Genomic DNA, 23,303 nt, shown 5'->3' on the forward strand with positions numbered 1-23,303 from the left:
TCACTACCAGTCTGTGCTCTTCTTCTAGGTTAGCCAGATCATCAATTACACTGAGCTTCAGAGTATTGAATTGTCTGGAAAATAAAACATTACTGTAGGAAAACAAAGTGTAGTAAAAATGCTCCTATGCCCTACATGCATAAATGATTCCTTAAAGTTTATGAAAATCAGCCCATGCTTTCACTTGTCTTGAAAATCAAAAGAAGAGTTACAAGAAAAAAAGCCCACCATGGGTATTCAGACACAATAATACAATTTATTTAAGCACTGAAGCAAGTGTTTCCAGAACTTTGTCAGAAATTACAACAAGGAGAAGTGGATTCTTCCTAATCTTATGATACATGAAGAACTAGTATGCTAAAGCCTTAAAAAAGCTGTATACTTAGGTACAACCCACTTCTGCAGAACAAAGCAAGGCTGTACAAGAGGGGCACAGTGAATCCATGCAACAGATTTCAGTTTAACATGGTAGTAAGAACACTGGGGGGGGGGAAGGATTTGTTTTTCTCCTTTGACTCTGCCTTGTTGTTATTCAAATAAAGTGCACATGTGCTGCTTTGGTTTGAAAAAACACTTCTCTGTGGCAAGCATTGTACCTGGGGAAGGAATGATGGAGGGGGAGGAGACAGGGAGGACAGGAAAATGCATATGAAGATAAAAAGAAACATTTGAGTTATTTTATTAAAAATTCTATGGCAAGAATCTTAAGATTGCCCCTAGTATACTCACTCTAAATTATGCTTTCCAATACCTTGCTTGAAATCAAGCAGTATTAATCAAACAAAGGAAGGGCACTGGGGAAATCAGAAAGATCTAATGCAAGCAGTTAAAAGTGACATGACCTTCTGTAATGTCACTTGTCACAGACTTACATGTCGCAGAAGGTCTTGAAAGAACCTGTTTCTTGGTGCTGTCCCTTGAATGTAATACTAATACAGATGACATTTTAAAAAACACACGTAGATGGCCTCAAACACTGCATGTCAGCTACTCCACAGCCAAACAGCAAGCAGGTGTTGTTTAAATGATGCAAAGTAAGATCCTTCCTGTGCAGAACAGCCCTGTTAAAAGCACATTAACCAGCAGGAGCTTGTTGTCTCATTCTTATGTGCTGCCATTGCTCCTGATCCATTCCCACCCTCCTTGAGGAAATAATCATCCCTTGGAGATGAGGGGCTCACCAGGAAGACCCATGGCCACCACGTCTGCCCACCAAGGGAAGCCCCAGTGTCTGAGGGCCAGGTCCCTGCCTCCCAAGGAATCTGGCAACTCACTGCAACATGCATTTGTTCTAAAGATGATCCATTGGCTCCTGTGCAAGGCAGGATTCCTGAGGATGTAATTAATTTTCTCCTTAACATACCTCCTGAGTCTAAAGACTCCCTGGGAAAATGACACACTGACACTTAACACCACTGCTCATGAGAGGTCCTTCTCATCAGCCTGACATTGCTCATATAGAACATGCAAACCACAAGTCACCCCATGAATTGTCTTCTGCTCTGGGCTCTTTGGCTGGTCCAACAGAAACACCTCCAGAGAAGATACTTCAGCGTCCTTACATGTCAACAACACCAGGTACCAGCTCTGCCCTAATATGCAAAACAAGGAACAAATAAAAGGAGAGGCACCATTTCTGCAGAAAACCCTGGTGACTGAGCCCTTAATGCTTCTCTTTCGTGTGAAGCAATGCCCCCCACTGGCTCTTCCCTAGGCTTCTTTATAACTTACTTGATCTAGCCCTTCAAACATGGGTGGTTTCAAATAAAAAACAAGAGGAAACACTTTTTATGCCACATCACATGGATCAGTGTCCATCTATCTGCAGACACTGTCGTTTTCACATACAGGTGTTAGCACTCATCAGGCAAAACATAAGAGAGCAGGAGATCTGGTTCCAAATTAAACACATTTCAGATGTGCAATGAATGTGGTCAGCACTGTGCTTTCCAGGGCTGTTTGGGTTTTATGTTGATTCATACTGTCTGGACATAAGCTACTATATGCTCGTGTGCCACCCAAATGTGTAAATGTAGTATGTACATGTACACCCATGTGTAAATGTAGTTTGAAACTGTGCAAAGTGCATGGATTAAGAAGGATGCATAAAACCACTTGGGCTGTCTCAGGTCATTTCCAGGTACCTCAAGTTGAATCAAAGATGTCCATCACCAACGAGCCCACTACAGCAGCAGTTTTGTGCTCATTTTCACAACATGAGGTCTGCTTCTTTCAGGGAATTGTCAAGGAGAAACTTTAGAGGTGATACAGCTTAATTAAAGTGTCCACCTTTTTCATATCACATTTACAAGGAAAATAAAAATCAAATTAACAGATTCTGATTTAAGGGTGTAGTGTACCTGGAATACAACAGATCCTGATTTATATTGTTAACATTTTGACCTTGGGGTATTTCATCTGTAGTAATCACCAAGATAACTGAACCCCTAGATGTAATAATAATTAGTGTGATAAGCTTGCCAGTAAGGCTGGATATTGCAGCACAGAAAACAGCAGACTAAAAAGAAGAGCATTAAGTACTGCACTGCTAAAATGCTTCCTGATTTTTACAGAGACACTCAAATACAATTATTCCTTCTTAAAGAACGCATTTTGTCAGCTTATTCTGGGAAGTGCTCATGTTGTAATTTAGTCTGATTCTTAATAGGAAATGAGAATTTAATATGGCTATCAGATGCCTTTTGATGCATGCTACTGATTACATGTAGTTCTGTAATGTCAACAACAGAATTTTTATTTGCAGTATAATAAATTTCTTGGCAACACACATGGGCAGTAAATACAGTTTATTATACAAGAACATGTAACCTTTTTCCTGTTGTCAGCTTTATATGACCCCAATATTCAGCTGCCAATGTACTCAGGACTAAGTAATTTTTAACACTAAAATGGCACAAGTAGTAGGCCTTTTTCTCTATTATTTTCAGTACTTGGTTCACATTTATTTTAGCTCTTTCCTGTATTTACACAATGCACTGTGAACTGAATATTGGGGGTTTATTTGAAGTATGTCTCCATCTAAAGGCTTCAACATGTACTGTACACTTGAAAAGTCAAATCTCTCTTAGAATGCCTCATTTTTAGCTCAGAATGAAAAAAATCCCAACAAACCAACATTCTTTGCATGGCTAAATATCAATGGCAAGTTTACAGTGCAGAACTACTAAAAAGAATAACTTTTATAAAATTATGTGAGCTAGAATTCTTGGGTAAAACCTCACTCCAAGCCATCCTGTTAACAACACTCTGGCTCAATACCAGTTTTGACTGTTATTATTATTTTCTTCAAGCAGTTTTCAGATTCCAGTAGGACCAGACACAGTTCTCTTATAAATCAGCCTTTATTTTAATTTAAGCTGGTGGGTGTGACACAGTCTATTACACTCAAATTTGGAGCTGACGAGCTTTTTTGGTAGAAAACAATCTGTGTGATGTATTTCATGTAACATTGTATGCAATATGCATATTATTATTATAATTATAGTTAAATTTGGGGGGTTTTATTGATTCATCTTTGGTGAAACATTAAAATTTCAGTACAATCCCCGAGTTCATAAAGTCTAGGTTGAATCAAAGTACACTAAAGCAAAATAAAATCAAACCAAGGATTAATAAAAATCCCACATGGGCATGGGAGTTTTTCCTTGAACTTAAACTGATGTTAGTTTGTATAGTATTTTTTATTCATAATAGCCACAACAATCTGTCAAGTGAATCTTGTTGCCATGTAAACCTTGATATAAATGCAAATAAATAAATAAATCACTAAACCATTTAAACATCCTCATAGGAAAAAAAAAGCATCTATGTGCAGTGAACTCCAGTTTTATTTTGGAAGACTGTATTTGAAATGATGTGGCAAGATCCATGAAAAAATAATAATCAAATGGCTTAACAACAGAAAAAAAATCCAATTGCTTTAAATGCTGGAGATACCTATGGTGGGGTTGAGCTTTTTGGTGTTTTGTCTTCAGGTAACCAAAAAGAACCAAAATATTCCAATTCTGCAGTGCACTTGGGTTTTGTACCTGCCACTGGGATGAGAACAGGGAGGGAAAGTTTTAGCAAAGGGGTTTCTACCTGCTCTGAGGCTGAATGAAAACCCCTGACCAAGATCAGAGAGCCCCTGCACTGCCAGAGCTCTGTTCTGCTGCAGGAGATCAACACTTTTCTGCCCAACATACACCCTTACATAGTGCAGAGTGTGACTGTTAAATTAGTGCATAACACATTTAAAATATTTATAGTACCAACATTTAGTTAAATAACCCTTATGTAAGATTTATGTTGATTTGTTCATTTCTCATTTAATGGCAAATTATGAAGAGCATGTTTCATAAAGATAATTCTCCATTTAAATTCAGCAGGCCATTAAATATTAAAATTATGTTTCTGATGCAATCTAAAGCAAATTTGTCCAGCTTCAGCGATTATTTGCACTCATAAAAATTAGACTTGATTAATAAAATTTAAGTGCTTGATTAAGCTGACATTTTCATGTTTCTTTTCTGATTTATTGGAAAAAAACCCCAACAAACGCAACAAACCCTGACCCACAGAGGGGCACTATAGTGCATTTTTTTATGTCCCTGGCTATATGGATCATATACAAAGAGCAAACAGCTGTGTGAGGACAGTTAATTGTTCTCAGCAGGCTATTTAATATTCAGGCACATGTTGCCTGTGGCCTTTGTGCTCTGATAGCACCCAGGCTGAAGGCTCACACAGACAACAATGCCCTGTTGGCAAAAGACCTTCTGACTTAAATTTTACTGGTAGTAACAAATGCAGAGCAAGTTGGTGTTCCTGGTTAGTTGGGCAATGAAGGCAGGCTGCTTGCTTTCAGAAAAGCTGGTGAGCTTTGCTGCAGCCTTTGGAAGAATGTGCTGGTTGCTGTTCTGGCTGGAGCAGAACCAGAACCAGAGTCACTTCTTATTTCAAGGTGCAGCAGAGAACATGAGTTTGGTTAGAGGATATCCAATACTAAGTAAAATCCTTCCTGAGTAACACTGAAAATATACCCAGCTCTGTATTGTCCCTCCAGCCCTCATGTTTTAGAGACTCTGTGGCTGCTGCTGTTGCTACCAGACCAGAGGCAAAAATTCCCAGTGAAGTTCAGTCAAAATGAACTCAAGACATCATTGCCAACCTGACAAGACCTTTTTGTATCATCTTGTGCAAATGACATACTCCAGACACTCTCTAGCTAGAATACAGGGACAATTATATTTATTTTGCCATGAATTCGTAGCAAGAAATTAGTCCCCAGCTAGAAATCACTGCTGACTCCCTGGCAGAAAATTCCTTCTGAACTTCAAGCACAGAAAACCTCAGCACTGCACAATGGATCTGAAGCACTTGGTCTCTTGTCCTATATTCCTCTGCAGATAAAGCCCTTTAAAATCCTCTCAAACTAGGAAGTTTATGGACTCATATTTTCACACGTTCAGACCATTATGTGAAGAAACACAGAAAAAATGAAGTTACTGCTTTGTTTGTTTGCTTGGTAACTCAGTTTTCCATTTGCAGAGAGCAATAGGTTAGAGTCAGGCACTTGGGGCTGGTGTTCCTGTATTGGATGTACAGAAAAATGACACTTTCTGCCCCAAACACGAACAGTAACAAATTAACTGGTTTAAATCAGGTTAAATTAACAAGTTGTCTTTCACAAAAGTTATTTTTCTTCTGTTCCTAAAGCGTCATGCTGAACACGTCCAGCTGTAACTTTTACTAGAAGAATTCACTCTAGAGATGTAAGTCACTAAAGCTTATTTAACAAAAAATATTCAGTGAAATTAAAAGTTGTATTGTGGCATTTTATATCACACTTACAAGATTAATAATATGTCTGTATTTTACAGATTTATGAGAATCTGAGTATGGCACACTAACACTTTGCTGCTCACCATAATCTTCTATGCAATGACATGTGAAACTTGAAACTGCAAGAGAAAATTAGCTATTTAACATATATTTAGAGGCTCTAAGTATTAACTATAAATGCTGGATGTGGACTGAAGAGATTAAACCTCTTTTCCATAGGCAAATATACTGCAGAAGAACATCCACAGGTAACTCCAGACACGTGCGTTGTTCTTCTGTGACATTTTAAATTGCTTGGGAAAAAAAACCAAGACACAACAACTAATAAATAATACACCAAAAGGAGAAGAGAAAGATGAGTATCTTCAATCAGAGATTCACAGACTGGCAGAGGTTGTCAGGGACATCTTGAAATCAACCCTTTACTCAAGCAGAGATCATCAAGCACTACTCCCTGCTCAAGAAATGTCACCTCTGAGCAGGTTGCCCAGGACCACGTCCACGAAGGTCTTGAGTATTTCCATGTATGGAGACTCTACAGCATTCTGAGCAACCCATTAGTAGGTGTGACCACATTCACAGTACAAGTGCTTTCTTGTTTCCAGATAGAATAATTTTGCTGTGTGCCTACTGATACTGCCCTGTCACTGGGCAACCCTGAGAAGTGCCTGTCCCTTTCTTCTTCTGCTCCCTTCAAGCATTTGTACACATGGTCAAGATCCCCCCTGGGCCTCATCTTTTCCATGCAGAGCAGTCCCAGCTTGATGAGCCTCTCCTTATATGCCAGATGCTCTGATCCCTTCATCCTCTTCCCTTTCCTGGGCTAAAGTGCAACTCCTCCTCACCTTCCTGCCCTGTCCTGACTGAAAATGCCAGCATATATCCCCTGCATGATGGACCTGAGAGAAATCCCACCACCTTTCTGTGACCACGCATGTAGCTGCACATGGACCTCTTGCCTCCAACAGGTTTCTATGTTGTGGACACTGAACAGGCACTTCAAGGCAGAGTCCCCACCGGTGTGCTGGGTTCTCAGAAACCATGTGAGCCTCTTCCAAAGTGAATTTCCTTATTTGTGTGCCTGCAGCTGGGTTCCCTCTGCTCTGTCTGGTTGCATTAGAGGTCTCTCCTGTCCAGTTCACCCTGCACCCTTTTGTTTGAAAACTCACACCACCACACCCTCACTTGATTGTGCATCATCATGCCCTTCCACCCCACATAATTTCTAGCTAAAAGTTCTCATCAGGTTGGCCAGCCTGCTGGGAAAGAAGGTTTTGCCCCACTTGGCAAGGTGGATCTTGCCTCTTCCTAGCAGTCCTCAATCCTCCAGGAGGATCCCATAGTTGTAAAAGCAAGTCCCTGTTGTCAATAAGCTGTGCAACTTGTTTTTTGACCTGCCAGATCTCTCTACTCCTCTCCCAGCAGTCCCCCTCAGTGGTAGAATCTAGGAGAAGACAACTTGGGCTCCCTGTCTGCTACCTGTCAAGGAACAGCAAGAACTATAGTGTCAGCAGAGGAGATTCAACGTGCCTGTGACAGCAGCTGAGACACTGACCCAGGTTGTCCTAACTGTAGTAGTCATATTCAGGGAAAAAAACCCCAAACTCTGCCAGCCAGGTCTCAAGTGCAGTACAACACACTCCAACCACACAATCAACTGTTTCATCTCAGGGAAGGGGAAAAGAGCAGCCAGAGAACAGGAACATTTTCAACCACTTTGAGGGACTATCTGACCATTCCTTAAGTTGGGCAGCTCCAGCAGGCAACCAGAACACAGCCTGAAGTAGAAAAGCAGCGGACAAAAAAAAAAAGGAAGAGATTTCATTCCCACTAACTGTTCCAGTAACTCTGACTTTTGCTTATAAATTAATGTGAAGAAAAGACCCCAGACAGCAGTGCTGCTGTTTTCTCCAAGCTATAAAGATGAGGACTTTTTTGTACAATACGTTTGAAAACATCAAAATATTATGTAGTTTCTTAACAAGACTGAAAAGAAGCTTTAAACCCCAACATACTTTTTGTTAGTTTGGATTTAAAATCTTTAAATTACAGCTGTGTGGGAGGAACTTTTCTGTCCCTCCATCTATTGTTAAGATGTCATTTGGGGTTCCCAGAGAGTTGAGGCTGCTATGAAACAAGCCAGTCCTTTGCTCTCCCTCTGTCCTTCTTCTCTTTGAGTATCCCAAGGAGTCTGCCATCATGCCATGCTCCACCACCCCATCCCTGCCACAGGCACAGGGCTGACAACGTGTAGGGGCAGCACTTCCAAGGTGTTCCCCACCACATGGATCCAGTGCAGGTGACAGGGAGCAGCAGGGATGGGAAAGTGGCAGCAGCTGACACCCCTCCTCTCCCTCAGGGGATGTGAAAAAGATGCTGGAGAAAAAAAAAAAAAGCATAGGAAAAAAAACCCAAACCACAAAAGAACGAAGACCCACTCAGTTCTAGTCTTGTGTGTTTAGGTGGCTTCAGATGAGAAAGGCAGGTGTGCTAAAAATAATTCCATGAGGTCAGATGTTTAGGAGCATGATTACAGGGAAGTGCCAGGATCCCTGGAGAAGGCAGCTAGGTAAGCTTCAGGCAAAAATGTTACAGCAAAATTCAGAGGAAGGCATTAAGAATGTCATGTTAGTGATCTCTTTTTTACCTTGCTTAATACCAGAAGGAAATATTTATTCAGTGATTTTTTACACCTGCCATATGACTCAGTGCCAGAAGTTCATTCTTTTTAGATCAGTTCTGAATTCTCACAGACTCATTTAGAGAACCTTCCACTATCTACATCAATCTACATCCCCTCACACCAGCACGCAAGACAAGAGTTTGTATTTAATGCAAGTGTATTTTTCAGAACCACAATTAATCTTGATCTAAATGTTTACATGATAGGGAATCCAATCCTTCCCTTTGAAGTTTGTGCTTCAGTGTTTGACTAAAATCACAGTTATGATCAATCCTACTGAGAGAATCCATGAAAGCAATAACGCCCAAGACGTTGCTTCACCCCTCAGTTGGACTTCTCTCCAGTAAATACACTTGGGGTTTTCCCTTGCCCCAACCTCATTACACTTTTAATTCAAGAAAGGACTAGCACGTGCAACTCATTAGGAGTCAGAGTAAATGGCAAAATAATCCTTCTTGCTCCCAAAAGAGCAGCGCAGGCTCCTGTTATGACAGAGTGACCCAGATTGTTTGGCAGGTGAATTATTCCACAAGAAAATAAGTTCCCAGCTATTTCAAAGAAAATGATGCCCAAGAGGACCCAGCAAATGATGCCTTGTCCACAGAGACAGTCCAACAAGGAGGAGTTAAGGCCCACCTGCTGTTCCCAGACAGAAACTCAGTGATCACTGTTTCATTGACCTGCAGGGGAGTGCACTTCCTAACACCTGAACTGATGAGACAACTGATAATTGTTTTCTTGTAGGGCTATTACAGTGGAAACTAAATCTTCTGAGCTGCTTTTGAGGGTCCTAAATTTTCCACAGACATTAAACAAGTATAAAGTGCACACAATTTTCAGCCACTTTTGTACAGTGTTATCTGAGCCAGGAAAGCTAACAAATATATTTATTTCTTTGTCTTACCATTAGCTTGAGGATTTCAAAGTAAGTTCTAAGGACAGATGATATTGCTAAGATAAGTTAACAAATTGTTTCACTGAGGTACACAGGGAATCTCTGGAGACCTGGGAACAGAAGCCAGATCATGAGAATCCTGAAGCGTTTTCTAGCCAGTAGGAAACACTGCTTAATTAATTTAGTTAATATTTACACTCTGCATAGGAAAACAGAAATATTTAAATGACTCCTAATCTAATGAAACTGTGCTAATGACCTGAGCTAAGGACTTGTGATATTACTGAAGATTTGTGAGTTAATTAGAAAGAAATCCAAGAAGTCTGCAGATCACTTGATAGAAAGACAGATGCTCACCATGATGATAACCAAGCTCAATTCATTAAAAATGAGGTCCCAACTTACTTGTGATAGACCTAAACCAAAAATAGTAATTAATGACACAGATATCAAATGTATGGGAAGAACATAAGTGGAGGATCTAAGCTATATAGCTCAGTCTGAAGCAATCTCAGCAAGAGAAACATTTTTAGAGCAGCACTTGGTGTCCTCAACAGAGAGCCCATCAGTAGCTTCATTATTTCGTTAGCAAAGCTACCTGCCTTGATTAATCTTCACAGGCAGGTGGTATTTTAGAGAGAAATGAAGTGTACTGCAGCTCACAAGTGAACCTCTCCTTTCACAAGGGATTTAAGTTACTCATAAAATCTGCAGGTTGAGGAGCTCTAAGCATTGCAGGCAGAAGAAGATTAAGGGCTATGATTCAGGTGATGCATCTTTTAAGTCTGGATCTTAAGCTTTTTCCACAAATGCAACAACCTCTGGGATTAGGAAATACTTCTGTCATGCTCAACCTTAATTTCAGATACCTCTTGGAAGTGTGAAAGTCTTAGTGATGTAGCCAGATAGCACCAGTGCCAGGATCAGGGCTCTCCCAGTTCCTCTGGTGACTGATAATTGCAGCTGCTGGATGTTTGGTTCATGGGATCACTCAGGTTGGAAGTGACCTCCAACCTCCTGCCCAAAGCAGGACCAGCCATGAGTTCAGATCAGGTTGCTCAGGACTTTATCCAGACAGGTCCTGAAAAATTCCAACAACAACTGCACAACTTCCCTGGCCAGCCTCTTTCACTGCCTAACAATCCTCATGTTAAAAAGGGCTCTCCAGCCTGCACCTCTGCTCCTAATGACACCAGTTGTCTCTTCTGCCACACACCACTTTGCAGAGTCTGATCCATCTCCTTCTAGGTGGCCAGAGCTGCTGTTGAGGTCACCTGAAGCTTTCTCTGCTCCAGTCTTGCTCAATCCCATGTCCCTCACTTCTCAAGCCACCCCACCATCTTGGCAGCCCTCCACTGAAGTTGCTTGAATTAATCAATGTCTTCCTTGAATGGGAGTGCCCCAAACTGGACACTATTCTAGATGTAGTCTAACAAGTGCTGAGCAGAGGGGACAACTGCCTCCCTCTACCCACTGGCTGTGCTCCTCTAAATGCAGCCCAGGCTGCTGGAAGCCCTCTGCCCTGCCATGGCACATTGCTGGCTCATGTCTGCCTTGCTGTCTTCCAAGATGCCCAGGCCCAACTCAGACAGCTGCTTCCCAGATGATCAGTCCCTAGCCTGTATCACTGCAAGAGGTTAATACTGCCCCAGAGCAAGACTTCATATGTTTTATGCTTGAATTTCATGAGGTTCCCATGGGCTCATTTCTCCATGCCTCCCTAGGTCCCTTTGACTTGCAGATCCAGGGTACCAACTGATCCCATGTGTCTGGTGTCACCCAAAAACCTGATGGGAGTGCATTCTCTCACCTCCCACTGGTCACTGATAGAGATGCCAAGCAGGAAAGGTCCTTGTGCACTGTGGTACACCAGTGACTGTCCTCTGAGACCAATTACCTAAACTGCTTTGGGTTTTTTCTACCCATCCAGTTATCCACCCAGATCACAATGTCCTGGACAGCACACAGCTTTTGGGATCCAAATACTGACATAGGTATCAAGTCAATCAAACACATGCAAAATCCTTGAGCTGCCCAAGAAAACTGGCATAGAACACAACATCAGCTTCTTACATGTGCTCTGTAAAATCTGAAGCACCATTTAAGAAAGTCAGATATTAGCAAATCTTTGCTACTTTATAACCCAACTGCATGGACTTAAATGAAATGATGGCATTAGATGAGGACAAGAAAATAGGAAAAGGTTTACACTAAGTTCAATGAATGGCACCATGTTAATGACATAATCCAACAAAATGTGATACATTCTGAAACTGTCAACAAATTGGAATAATTTTAGCCTTTAACTTAAATATGTGAAATAAAAAATGCAACATAGGACTTAGCCCCACAAATCCATTTTCAAAGAATTTGAAATTGGTCTCCTGACCAATGAGCCTGTCACCTCTGCTCCCACACCAACCAGGTCCTGAGAACTGTTCATGTTCTGCTGTATTTTTACAAGACATGTTCAACAAAAAAAGACACATGTATTGGACAGCTGGAGAAAAACTAAATTGCAGGTGGGAAAATTGTCCATTGGGCATTGTGATCTGAGACATTTTCAAAAGGCTGTTGTATTTAAACTCAGTTACAAAATTTTATTTAGTTAAAAAAAAGAAAAAGACATGTATGCACTTGAAGTAGAGAAGACTTACTGTGTCGTGTTGCCTGTTATCTTTCCCTGATATAATCAAGAAGTAGTTCCATGCCAGCAGCAACAACAAAGCCAGTGGAATCATGTAGAGCTCAAAGTTCCAGACCACAAAAAGAAAAAGCTAGAAAACAGAGCAGGGAAAAAGAAAAAGAAAAGAAAAAAAAAAGGGATTCAAATCAGCATCACATTAAACATTCCTTAACAGTGAAGACCAATGAATTACAACAATTCCAAAGAAACTCTCTTCTCCTTAGGCAGGGAAGTTGTTTGACCACTTTGCTGACTGGCCACTTACCTGCATGAAACAACTACTGCACTTTTCCTTGCTGCAAACCTTAATTCTTGCAAAGGGGAAAAACAGTGTGGTCTAGGAGGGGTAACAATTGCTCTCTTGTAAAATAATGCTTATGTGGACCAAGCAATGCAAAGTGGCATGAAATTAAGACCACAAAGTCAGAAATAAAAGGTTATTTATTTCCCTGGGTATAAATTAGTTCTGAAGAAACAACTTGCTCAGTAATGTCACACAAACAAGAAGTAAATATGACAAGTAAAACCTGAAAAAATCGTTTGCAAAGAAAACCAGCAAAAAAAAAAAAATCACACCAAAAGGCAAAAATGTACAACTATTTTAATGAAAAAATGGAAAACCAGTACTTTTTATCATGGAAAATGGGCTTCAGAGGTATGCTGGCAAGCATACCTAGGTCCACCCCTTGGCAAACTGTGGTTTGTGGCAGTTTTTCCCTGGAAGCCCCAAGGTGCTGCGGGGCTGGTGGGGCAGAGGCTTGGCCAGGCTGTGGCTCCTGGTGACCTGACTGGCATGGAACAGGGGCACGGGGGCATCCTGACCCTGCTGACAGCTCTGTGCACATCAGCTCCCTGCTCTGGAGCTCTGAGAAGCTTCACAGATTGGACTTCACCCTCAGACCCATCCGGAGGTACCGAGCTGACCTGTGTTGAAGCCTGGAAGTCCTGAGCATCTGTCAGAGCCTGGAGGGGCCTGGGAGAGATACATCCAGCCAGATACTCTTCCAGATTTACTGGTTTGCAGGAAAGAACTGAAAACCTTTGGAGTAAGATATATTTTGGAGTAAAAGCATGTTTTACAGCAACTTTCCAGTACCTGAAGGGCCTACAAGAAAGCTGGGGTAGGGTTTTTTACACGGGTGTGTAGTAGAGAGGACAAGGGGCAATGGGTTGAAGCTTAAAGAGGGGAGATTCAGGTTGGACATTAGGAAAAAGTTTTCTGCTGTGAGGGTGGTGAGAGCCTGGCCCAGGTTGTCCAGGGAAGCTGTGGCTGCCCCATCCCTGGCAGTGTTGAAGGGCAGGTTGGATGGGGCTTGGAGCAGCCTGGGCTGCTGGGAGGTGTCCCTGCCCATGCAGGGGGTTGGAATTACATGATCTTTAAAGTCCTTTCCAACCCAAACCAGTCTGTGATTCTATTATTAGATGGGGTCAAACTAAAACCATATTTACATCTAGTTTTCCCTATATACAAATACCCCTTTCTTTTTAACCAGCTCTAGCTGTAACTTGGGTTTGTTTCCTTTCTAATAGAACAAAAAACAAGAAAGGAAGTTTTACAGCAAGTCACACTATGTACCACAGCAGGGCATACACTCAGAAATCTTACTAGGCCTTTTTAGCTAAGCTTTAGAATATTTGTGTCTTTACTACCTAGTAAAATCAATGAAGGTGTTGTGCTAGACCACTGGCAAATCCAAAGAAATTCTAATATATAGGCAAAGTAAAAAGAAGTTCACTTTCCCCAGTCAGTTCCTATGATGTATTTAAACCCAAGTAAGAAGAAAATAAGGAGTTAAATTGTCTTCTGCTGGACTTCCCTTCAGAGTTAAAACAAAATGCTCTAGTCATACACAAGCTTCCACATAAAACAAAAAAACCCACACAAAAACAAACCTTAAAACCTGTATTTTAAGTAACCTGCTGCCTAAAGATGAGCTAACTTTGCCTCACCTCCCTACTTTCTAACACTGAATGCTGTGTATGGAAATCCTGTGAGACCGTAGAAGACAAACATGATAAACACTGAAAGAACTGAAAAAGCAGTGTGTGTGACATATATATTGGGGCATATTGGCACTTCTAACAGCTAATATTTCGTTTGAAAGAAGACTGTCTTTTTTAGGTTGTTTAGTTTAAAAGGAATTCTGTTAGAAATGGTAATGAACAAGAAGCAAATGGCAGCTCTCAGAATTTGAGAGTTCTTGCATGAGTTTGCTAAGTTCTGTGGGGATTTGATGCAGTGAATTTGATCTGGCCAACTTTACAACAGAATTCACATCTCAAAAGAAAGGCAAAAATTCCTTTCACCCTTTAATCCCAGAAATGCCCTGAGCCAATGGGCACTTGTTGAAGGGAGATTAACTCCTGAGAAAGGGCAATTTCCTATTTATGAATCACAGAACCACAGAAGAGTTGGGGTTGGCAGGAACCTTCAGTGCTCATCAAGTCCAATCCCCCTGCCATGGGGACATCTTCAACCAGATCAGGTTCCTCCAAGCCCCATCCAACCCGGTTATTTCCAGGGAGGGGACATCTCTTGGGCAACCTGTGCCAGTGTCTCACCACCCTCAGTGTAAAGATGTTCTCTTCAGCTTCATTTCCATCTTGTCTGGCTGAATTTTAACCAGTTCCTCCATTCAGGCACCTGTCTCAGCCAGAGACCAGGAAACCAAGGGCTTTCCATTTGCAGCAGAAATGAGGTGTGTGCGATGTGAGGCCACCACAGTGATGGCACTGCAAGCACAGGGGAAAAAAATCCAGAAAAGCTAAGAAACAAGTATAAAAAGGGCACCTCCAGGACTTCCCCCTGTCCATAAAGCATCCAGTGGAACATTGACTGCATCTGGTATGATCTCTTCCAAATAAACAGTGGCTCTAATGTATAAAAAAAGGATCCTCATCACTACTGAAACAAGCCTGAAACTATTTTAAGAGAGAAGTGGGAGTCTCAAAGGTTACAGTTTAATATAGCTGCCATTTCCTACACAGAAGAATATAAGGGAGGACTTTTTTCTTCTCCCTCATGAGATCAAGATTTTCAGAGTCACTGGCATGAACTGGCCATTTAAAACATCACATCAGTTGATACTCTTAGTGAGAGACACATGCATTAAATGATCATTCAGGGAGACACATGATACTATCCCTGGTGTACAACACTTCAAAAAATAATTTAAGTTAGAATATTGAATATCCTATTCTTTTGCAAACTGCAGTATATTTTAAAAAGAAATCTCATCCAAAATGATTAACACTTCCTACTGTTCAGAAAAAAAGCCTGCCCTTTCAGACTAGCAGCTGTGGATCATTAGCTTTCCAGTGATGAGATGTGTTTGATGAGTATTTTTCTTTCTAATTAAGAGATGAGATTCTCTATTTGACTCTCTCTTCAGACAGAAGTGAAGAGAAAGATTTCTGCCTATGTGGAAAGGCCATATTCTACAGAACAATTATTTCAGATTTCTTTTTACCTACCTCCACCCAATTTAATCTCCTTTTTAACAGAACCCTGTTCGCACCCACAGATTCACAGCATTAACCCCTGCATTTCCCAGCTCTTTTTATTTTCCCTTTTGCTTCTCTTTTGGCTGCCAGCAGAGATGAGTAAAATCCTGCATGGTGTTTACATTATGAAAACACTTCTCCTTGTACCTTGGAGAGTCAGTAGCCTCTCCCATTTCAAAATGAGTTACCACTGGTGACCATGGCTCCTCACCTTGTATAACACTACTATAAACAAAATTTAAAAGTATTTGCTTTAGCTGTATCAGATCCCAAACACACCTGAGTGCTAGAAGAAGGTGCAGTCTGAAAGATGTGAGTCTAAAATACATTATCAGTTACTCAATTTCTTTGAACAGGCAACAGTCAACTTGAAAAGAGCAAAAGTGTGGAAAATGAAAAAAAAAACAAACCAGAAAAATATTCAGGTCATTCCCACCTGAATTATTTTTACAGATTTCCAGTGGAACCTTGGGTTAATGTTGGGTTTTAAATGTCTGAGATCTTGGTATTCTGAGAAATGCTGAGTAATTGTTATTTTTTAATCTAAAGAACTTTTCCTTTGACTAAGACACAAACCTATAGGATGTCCTGCATTTACTCTCTCTTCACTGGAATTAGAACAGTCCAGCTCACTAATATTTAGAGAACAAAAGCAATCTTATTCTCTGTATTTAGATCAACAAGTAGAAAAGGGAGATACTTCCACAATAAGTAAGATCTTAACAGACTGGCTGAGGAACTATTTTTATTTTAGACGCAGTCTTGATGAAGTTCTTCATGTCCTGAGACATCTATGGTAGCTCTTGTTCGAACATTTGGGTCCTAAATATAGATGAACACTCAGAAAAAAACCTCCCATTTCTCCTCAGGTAGGACTTTTCATTCTGCTCATGTCTTTTCATTCTCAATAACCTGTACCACAAACTCATGGTCCTGTTTCACCCCACTTCTTCCATCTGAGTGTGATGAACCACCAGTTATTCAAGAAACAAGTCTGACAATTCGAGGTGACTCACTTGATGTGCTGCAACCCACCTGGGATTGTTTTGGAAACACATCTACAGCTAGACAGATTTATTTCATCTGAACAACCTCCATGATGACACCACCATCCAATCACACCATCATGTCAGACATCTGAGCCTGTACAAGATTGTCAGCACCAATAAAACGCCCTAGTTAAAAGCTCTGAAAATTTTCATTCAATTTTTGTTTACTTTTTTTCCTTACAACTTTTAACTGACGTTTGAATTCACTTTCCAGAAGTTCTATGACTCTGCTTCGAGAATGCTGACCCCAGGGCATGAATGCAGAGTCATTTTAAAGAGCACATGAACTGTGGATATAAGATTCACATTTTCATAATGAATTTCACAGAGGAAAAGTTAGGTGGAGATAAACATGACACACACACAACCCTCCCATCTCACTCCCCCATAAATATTTACAAAATGTGGACTTCCCTTGTGTAATTTTTTTTTCCCTTAAGTGTTTCTGAGCTCCATTATTAGAGCTCTGTAGTTAGTATGCAGGTTAAAATTAGAAGGGAAAAATATGGTTCACTAAGGAGATTCACATACCTTCACATTCTCCCAGCATCTCCAGGGCCTCCTCTGGCCTCTCTCCAACAGCTCCATGTCCCTCCTGTGCTGGGGACCCCAGCCTGGCCCCAGCCCTGCAGGGGGTCTCAGCAGAGCAGAGCAGAGGGGACAATCCCCTCCCTGGCCCTGCTGGTCACACTGCTGGGGATGCAGCCCAGGACACGGGTGGGCTCTGGGCTCTGAGCACAGGGCTGGGCCATGAGGCTGCTCTCACATCACTAAAATGCAGGCAAACTAAGATAAATGGTCAGTGTTTTCACAAGCAGTGACACCTGGTATCAAGTGACAAATACCCAGTAAGGTACCTCAAATCGAGGGCACATCTGAGAACATATGAGGTTCATCCGACCTCCCTCCCACGTTAGCACTGCATTTCCTGAACAATAAATAGCCAACTGTTTGCTGTATGACCCAAGTCTTTGTTTCAGCCACATCCCCTAGAAGCCTGTTCTTTTTTTCCCAGTAATAAATAAATAAATATGCTTTTAATGCCTCCCAGATTGATTTTGCTTTGCTTTAATAAGTAACTCCTGGGCTGACCTGTTCCTTTTAGCACAGTTCTGCTGAGAGGGGTGGTCAGCAGCTCTCATATTCATGCCACTTTGTACTTGAAAGTGTCCAGTTTTATTCTGGGACTTCTAAAAGGATTCACTTTAGGCCTCTCCCCATTGCACATGCCTCTTCCCATCCCAGAAATAAATCCCATCCCTCCCAATCTAAAAGTTCCTTAAAAATTGGCTAGCAGTTTTAGAATCATACAGACCATTTCTGTTGGGTGTGTCATACTACAAAAGTGATTTCTTAAAAGTGCATTTCAAGAATTGACTTGTTTTTGCACACACAGATCTAGTTCACAACTCTATGTTTATGCTCCTTTTACATGAAAAAATAATTGGAATCTGGCAGATTTCTCCTCTGTTACAGCTTTAGCTAGTACAGAGGGCCTGATGGGCTCTGAACCTGCCTCCTGTTCCTCTCAAATCCTGTAAAATTAAATTTTCTGTCAAAATTTACTAAGCTGGGTATAGGGAACAAATATTTGGTATCTTCTGTAGCTTATTGACAATGGTTTCTGTGTGTCCAAACAACAGATTTTGAGACAACCATGACAAGTCTAATAGAGTAGAAATAGTCACCACTACCCAAAGACTGGAAAACAACAGACTCACAGACTTACTCTTCCAAAGTATAATAAAACTTCTAAAAACCTTAAAAAATCTCAATGTGGACTGCTTCAACCTCACAAATGTTTAAATGGTGTCTATCTTTACTGGCACTAGAGCAAAACTAAACAACCCTTCCTCATCATTCATTCACCAACGTCCACCATGAAAATAAATGGACCATTGGGGTATCAGGAAGTCCAGGCACTGGTTGTAGGAAAGCCTACACTTGGCCAAATGTCTGACAAGACAGGAAGGGACAGCAGTAACATTTAAATTGCATGAATCAAGACTGGAGCCACCTCATAAAGAGGGATCTCTGTGATTTCCGGTGATAAAATGCAGGAATCCTGATTTATGTTTTGATATTGATCTTCATGCCCAGAACAAAGAGAATTATAGGATTCCACAGAATTCCACAAACACTTCCACAAGCTGTTCTGAATGCTCATTTCACAGACTGGAATTGTTCTGCCCTTAATGTATTGAAGGCACGCTGACATAAAGTTGTACTTAGGGCTAAACCCCATAATTTTGTTTCCAGAACTACCTGGAGGCAGCTGCATCCTGACACTGGTTTCTCTGACCTCCTGGAGGTGTCAGCTCTTCACACACAGAAACTCAAGAGTCTGTCCCTTCACTCAGAGCTGGAATTAAGGCTGAATCGAGCAATCTTTCAGCTGCTTCTGTTACTAAAAATATTCTGATAAGTTTTGGGGTTGTTTGTTGGGTGTTTTTTTTTGAAAGTAGAGACAGAGGCACCACAGAATCTGACAGAAGAGTCACCAGGAGGCAGGGCCACTGCTTTTCAAAAGGATGAGAACATCCATTCAGTAGAGCACTAATACGTGTAGTCATTCAAATTTATCTGGTTATGTAATTATTTTATTTATTTACATATTAGGGGCAATTTTAGAAGGTGCCAGTTGCCATCAGCTTTCATTTGATATCAAGTAACTTAGTCTAATATTGGCTTATTTAAAATTTTCAGGAATATCAATCAACTTTAGTGAGCTTTCTAGGCTGTTGTTCATACTTGTGATTGATGATGTTCTTAATTCTGTTGTTCTGTAATGCCTGGTGTATTGGCTGGATATACCTGTACAACAATAATTAGTAAGGCCTGGGATTTACTTTGTCTTTCAGTCACCATCTTCCCTAAAGTATATATGGCCTAACCTGCAAGTGCTTCACACAATGCAGAAAATGAATTTCTAGCTTTTAATGTGCTTCTTTGTAAAAAAAAAAACCCAACCAAAACATTTTAATGAATAATGACACATTTCAGCTACCTTGCTACTCTTTGTAACTTCATCTCCCAGTCTGTCTTGAAATTTTCTAATTTTCTCCTTCACTGATTCCAAGACTTGCCCCCAAACTTCAATTCTGAAAACTTAACATGCAGCATCTCTAGCAAAGTGTGCCTGCTTCTATTTACAACTCTAACAGTAATCCAGGACGGATACTACTGATTTCCCATTTCTTTATTGTTTACTCTTTCCCTATGGGCAATATGTAGCATTTCCCCACACCCCCACCCCTCTTTTCTGCCCCAACTGATCTGTCTATACATATTTAAATGCCAGAGATCTCTACGTGTTAGCACACTAGGCATGTGTTTTCCCTGAGTATTTACTAAGCCTCTAAGCTTTCCTGTGCACAGTGAGACTGCAGGTTGTAGGAATGAGAAGTCAGCAGAGAATTCTCATTTAGAGAGGGGAGCAGGGCAGCTCCAGGTGTTTGAACAACCTGAATTCTGTAGTTACACAATGGTCCCTGGGCTGAGAACACTGACACAATCAAGTATCTTTAGTTCCCTGGTAGGATATCTAGAACAGCATTCTGCAATGCTTTCTTTTAAGAAAATGTGAAATAAAACTATCCAAGTGCATTTTTAGCAGTTTTCTCTAGTAGACTTGCAGCAGAGCTCCAGAAAAGATAAAATGTGTTCACGTATTTCTAGGTAAAAGTTTAAAAACTGCACTATAAATAAAACAATTACTTCTGTTATTAGCAAAACCTGTGTGAACTCAAAATATTTCAGTGAGATACATGTGAAAGCAGTTAGATGCAGTTAATGAAATGTAAAGCATCCTTGCATTTTCAATTTGAGACCCATTTGGCTGTTAGACACAAAGGAGAGGAAAGAACATAGAATGGTTTAGGTTGGAAAGGAGTCTAAAGATCATCTCTTTGCATGGGCAGGGACACCTCCCAGCAGCCCAGGCTGCTCCAAGCCCCATCCAACCTGCCCTTCAACACTGCCAGGGATGGGGCAGCCACAGCTTCCCTGGGCAACCTGGGCCAGGCTCTCCCCAGTGCCTAACATGGCTGTTAACAATCCCTTTACAGTTTGGCAGAATCAGTGGTCAATTAATGCATAAAAATGCTTTAAACCAAAGCTAAGATAGCTAACCCTGTATCACCTGCTGCTCTAGTTCTGTGGTCTCAAAGCTTCACCCAGGAGCACTTGAGCAGTGGCACCAGATGGACACAGCACTCCCCGCAAGAAGATTATCCCCAGCTGCTGTGTAAGGGATGCAGCCAGATACCTGGTTAAGAAATATGCTAGTCACACCTCATGATGGCTGCTGCACCTTCAGCATGGTGAAAAGTTCCTCTCAATACCCATTTAACTGCTGCACTTAACGAGGGCAAACACAAAGCTCACCTCTCAAGAGAAGCCAGAGGTGCTGCGTGAAGAAGAAAGCGCATCAAAGGTAGACGTGCAAAACAAAAGAGGTTTCTTTTTGTTAAGAAACTATAGGGAAAAAAAAAAAAATCCCTCACATTCAGGCTGGAGTTAAGCAACCCTTCACAGATGGTACTGGAAAAATAGAAGTGGGGGTGAAAGAGGAATAAAGGTGAACAAGGTTCAGAAGTTTGTAGCCGCAACCGCAGGCTCCATGGACACCAGAAAGCTAGACAGGGTACAACCCACCCCAAACAAACAGCCCACCATGTAATTAAACAGCCTACAAAAATTATTGAGATGTTTAATCTGATTTTTAAGGTTCACTGTTGACAGATATATTGAGAAATAAAATTTTTAATCTATAACCTCTAATGTAATTTGTCAAGACAAATAAATTCAGCAAAACGAGATTTTCTTTCTTATGATCCTAAGTGGAAAACTGCTTCCTGCTGCTTTTGTTGAGGTAATGTTTCTGCAGGGAAAACTATATTTTCATGCCATTAAAAAACAAACAGGCCCCTCCAATTGTTTCTCTGCAATAAATTTAATTATATTTGTATTTCCACAAACTGTGTTAAATCATATTTAGCACAGAGAGGTGTGCCCTGCCAACTTTCCCATTGCTTTTATAGTCACTTTTTCCAGCCAGCAAAACCAAGCTGCCTCCCTTTTTACATCCACCTCTCCCTGTGCTGGAACAGCTTGCAGGAAGTGTGGCTGTGCACAGTAAATATATGACATTGCACAGAATCCACCTCACCTTTCAGGAGCTCATTGTTTCAGCAACGTTGCACTTCATCTATTTAAACGTCCTGCCACTCCAACGTTTGGCCACCCCTTAACATAGAAATGTGCCACAGCTCTAACAAAAAAAACATTTATTGAGCCAGCACCATCATCAATAACATTTACTAACCAGTGAAGAACAGTAGATTTTATAGGTGCTCACTTCAAAGCACGTCCTTAAAAGGTGAATAGGAGAATGCAGAGTATTTTACTCCTACCCACAGAACAGTTAATCACCATTCTTAATAGTTATTGCTACATTCTCAACTTTTTTATTACTATTATTATTTTTTTTAGCAAAATAACATAGCAATCAAGTGGTGTCCAAACAAGGACAGATTTCTTTTTGTTGTGCGTTTGTATTTGAAATGTCCTTACACATCCCAGGGAGAGGAAATTTCTCCTTGAGAGGGTGAAAGTCTGGAATTAGGTATTTCACAAATTTAAATCAGCAGAAATCAGGTTGTGGATTTTTTAGAAGTATGTGGCTTCACTTGGAAATTAAAGTATATGTTTTCTGTATCATTACAGCTGATTAAAGTCTCAGAATCTTTCTGTCACATTGAAACAGCTGGATATGGGTAAGGAATTGGCTGGATGGTCACACTCAGAGAGTAGTGATCAATGGCTCCATGTCCAGCTGGAGAGCAGTGACCAGTGGTGTTCCCAAGGGTCAGTGCTGGGACCAGTGATATTTAACATCTTTGCTGGGGACATGGGCAGTGGGATCAGTGCAGCCTCAGCAAGTTTACATCACACACAAAGTGTTTGATGTGGTTGACATGCTGGAGGGAAGGGATCCATCCAGAGGGACCTGGGCAGGCTGGAGAGGGGAGCTCATGCAAACAGCATGGAGTTCAGCAAGGCCAAGTGCAGGGTCCTGCCCCTGGGGCAGGACAACCCCAGGCACAGATACAGGCTGGAGGAGAATGGACTGAAAACAGTCCAGAGGAGAAAAACTAAGGAGTGATGGTGGAAGAGAAGATCAACATGAACCAGCACCTTGTGCTGGAGCCCAGAAACCAGCTGTGTCCTGGGCTGCATCACAAGAAGTGTGACCATCAGGGCAAGGGGAGGGATTCTGCCCCTCTGCTCTGCTCTGCTAGACCCCCTGGAGAGCTGTGTCCAGCTCTGGTGCCCTCAATGTAAAAAGGACTTGGAGTTCATGGAGAGAGGCCAGAGAAGGCCCCAGAGATGCTGGGAGGGCTGGAGCAGCTCTGCTCTGGAGCCAGGCTGGGAGAGTTGGGGTGTTGAGCCTGGAGAAGAGAAGGCTCCAGGGAGACCTGAGAGCAGCTTCCAGTGCCTGAAGGGGCTCCAGGAAAGCTGGGGAGGGGCTTGGGACAAGGGCAGGGAGGGATGGGAGCAGGGGGAAGGGTTTCCAGCTGGCAGAGGGAGCTGGAGCTGAGATGGGAGGGAGAAATTCTGGGCTGTGAGGGTGGGGAGAGC

The 23,303-nt window shown here is 41.5% G+C and overlaps 1 protein-coding gene across 1 annotated transcript in view; it reads right to left on the reverse strand.

Annotated features, from left to right (window-relative positions):
* The window catches only part of MCTP1 (multiple C2 domains, transmembrane 1), a 163,626-nt gene that overhangs the window by 41,072 nt on the left and 99,251 nt on the right, over positions 1-23,303 (reverse strand). Inside the window, exon 14 of the mRNA XM_009993781.1 lies at positions 12,080-12,199. Coding sequence (XP_009992083.1) covers positions 12,080-12,199 — 120 coding nt within the window. The remainder of the gene's footprint in view (positions 1-12,079; positions 12,200-23,303) is intronic.

The sequence above is a fragment of the Chaetura pelagica genome, unplaced genomic scaffold (genome assembly GCF_000747805.2).
Source record: "Chaetura pelagica isolate M959 unplaced genomic scaffold, ChaPel_1.0 scaffold423, whole genome shotgun sequence".
NCBI classification, from domain to species: Eukaryota; Metazoa; Chordata; class Aves; order Apodiformes; family Apodidae; genus Chaetura; species Chaetura pelagica.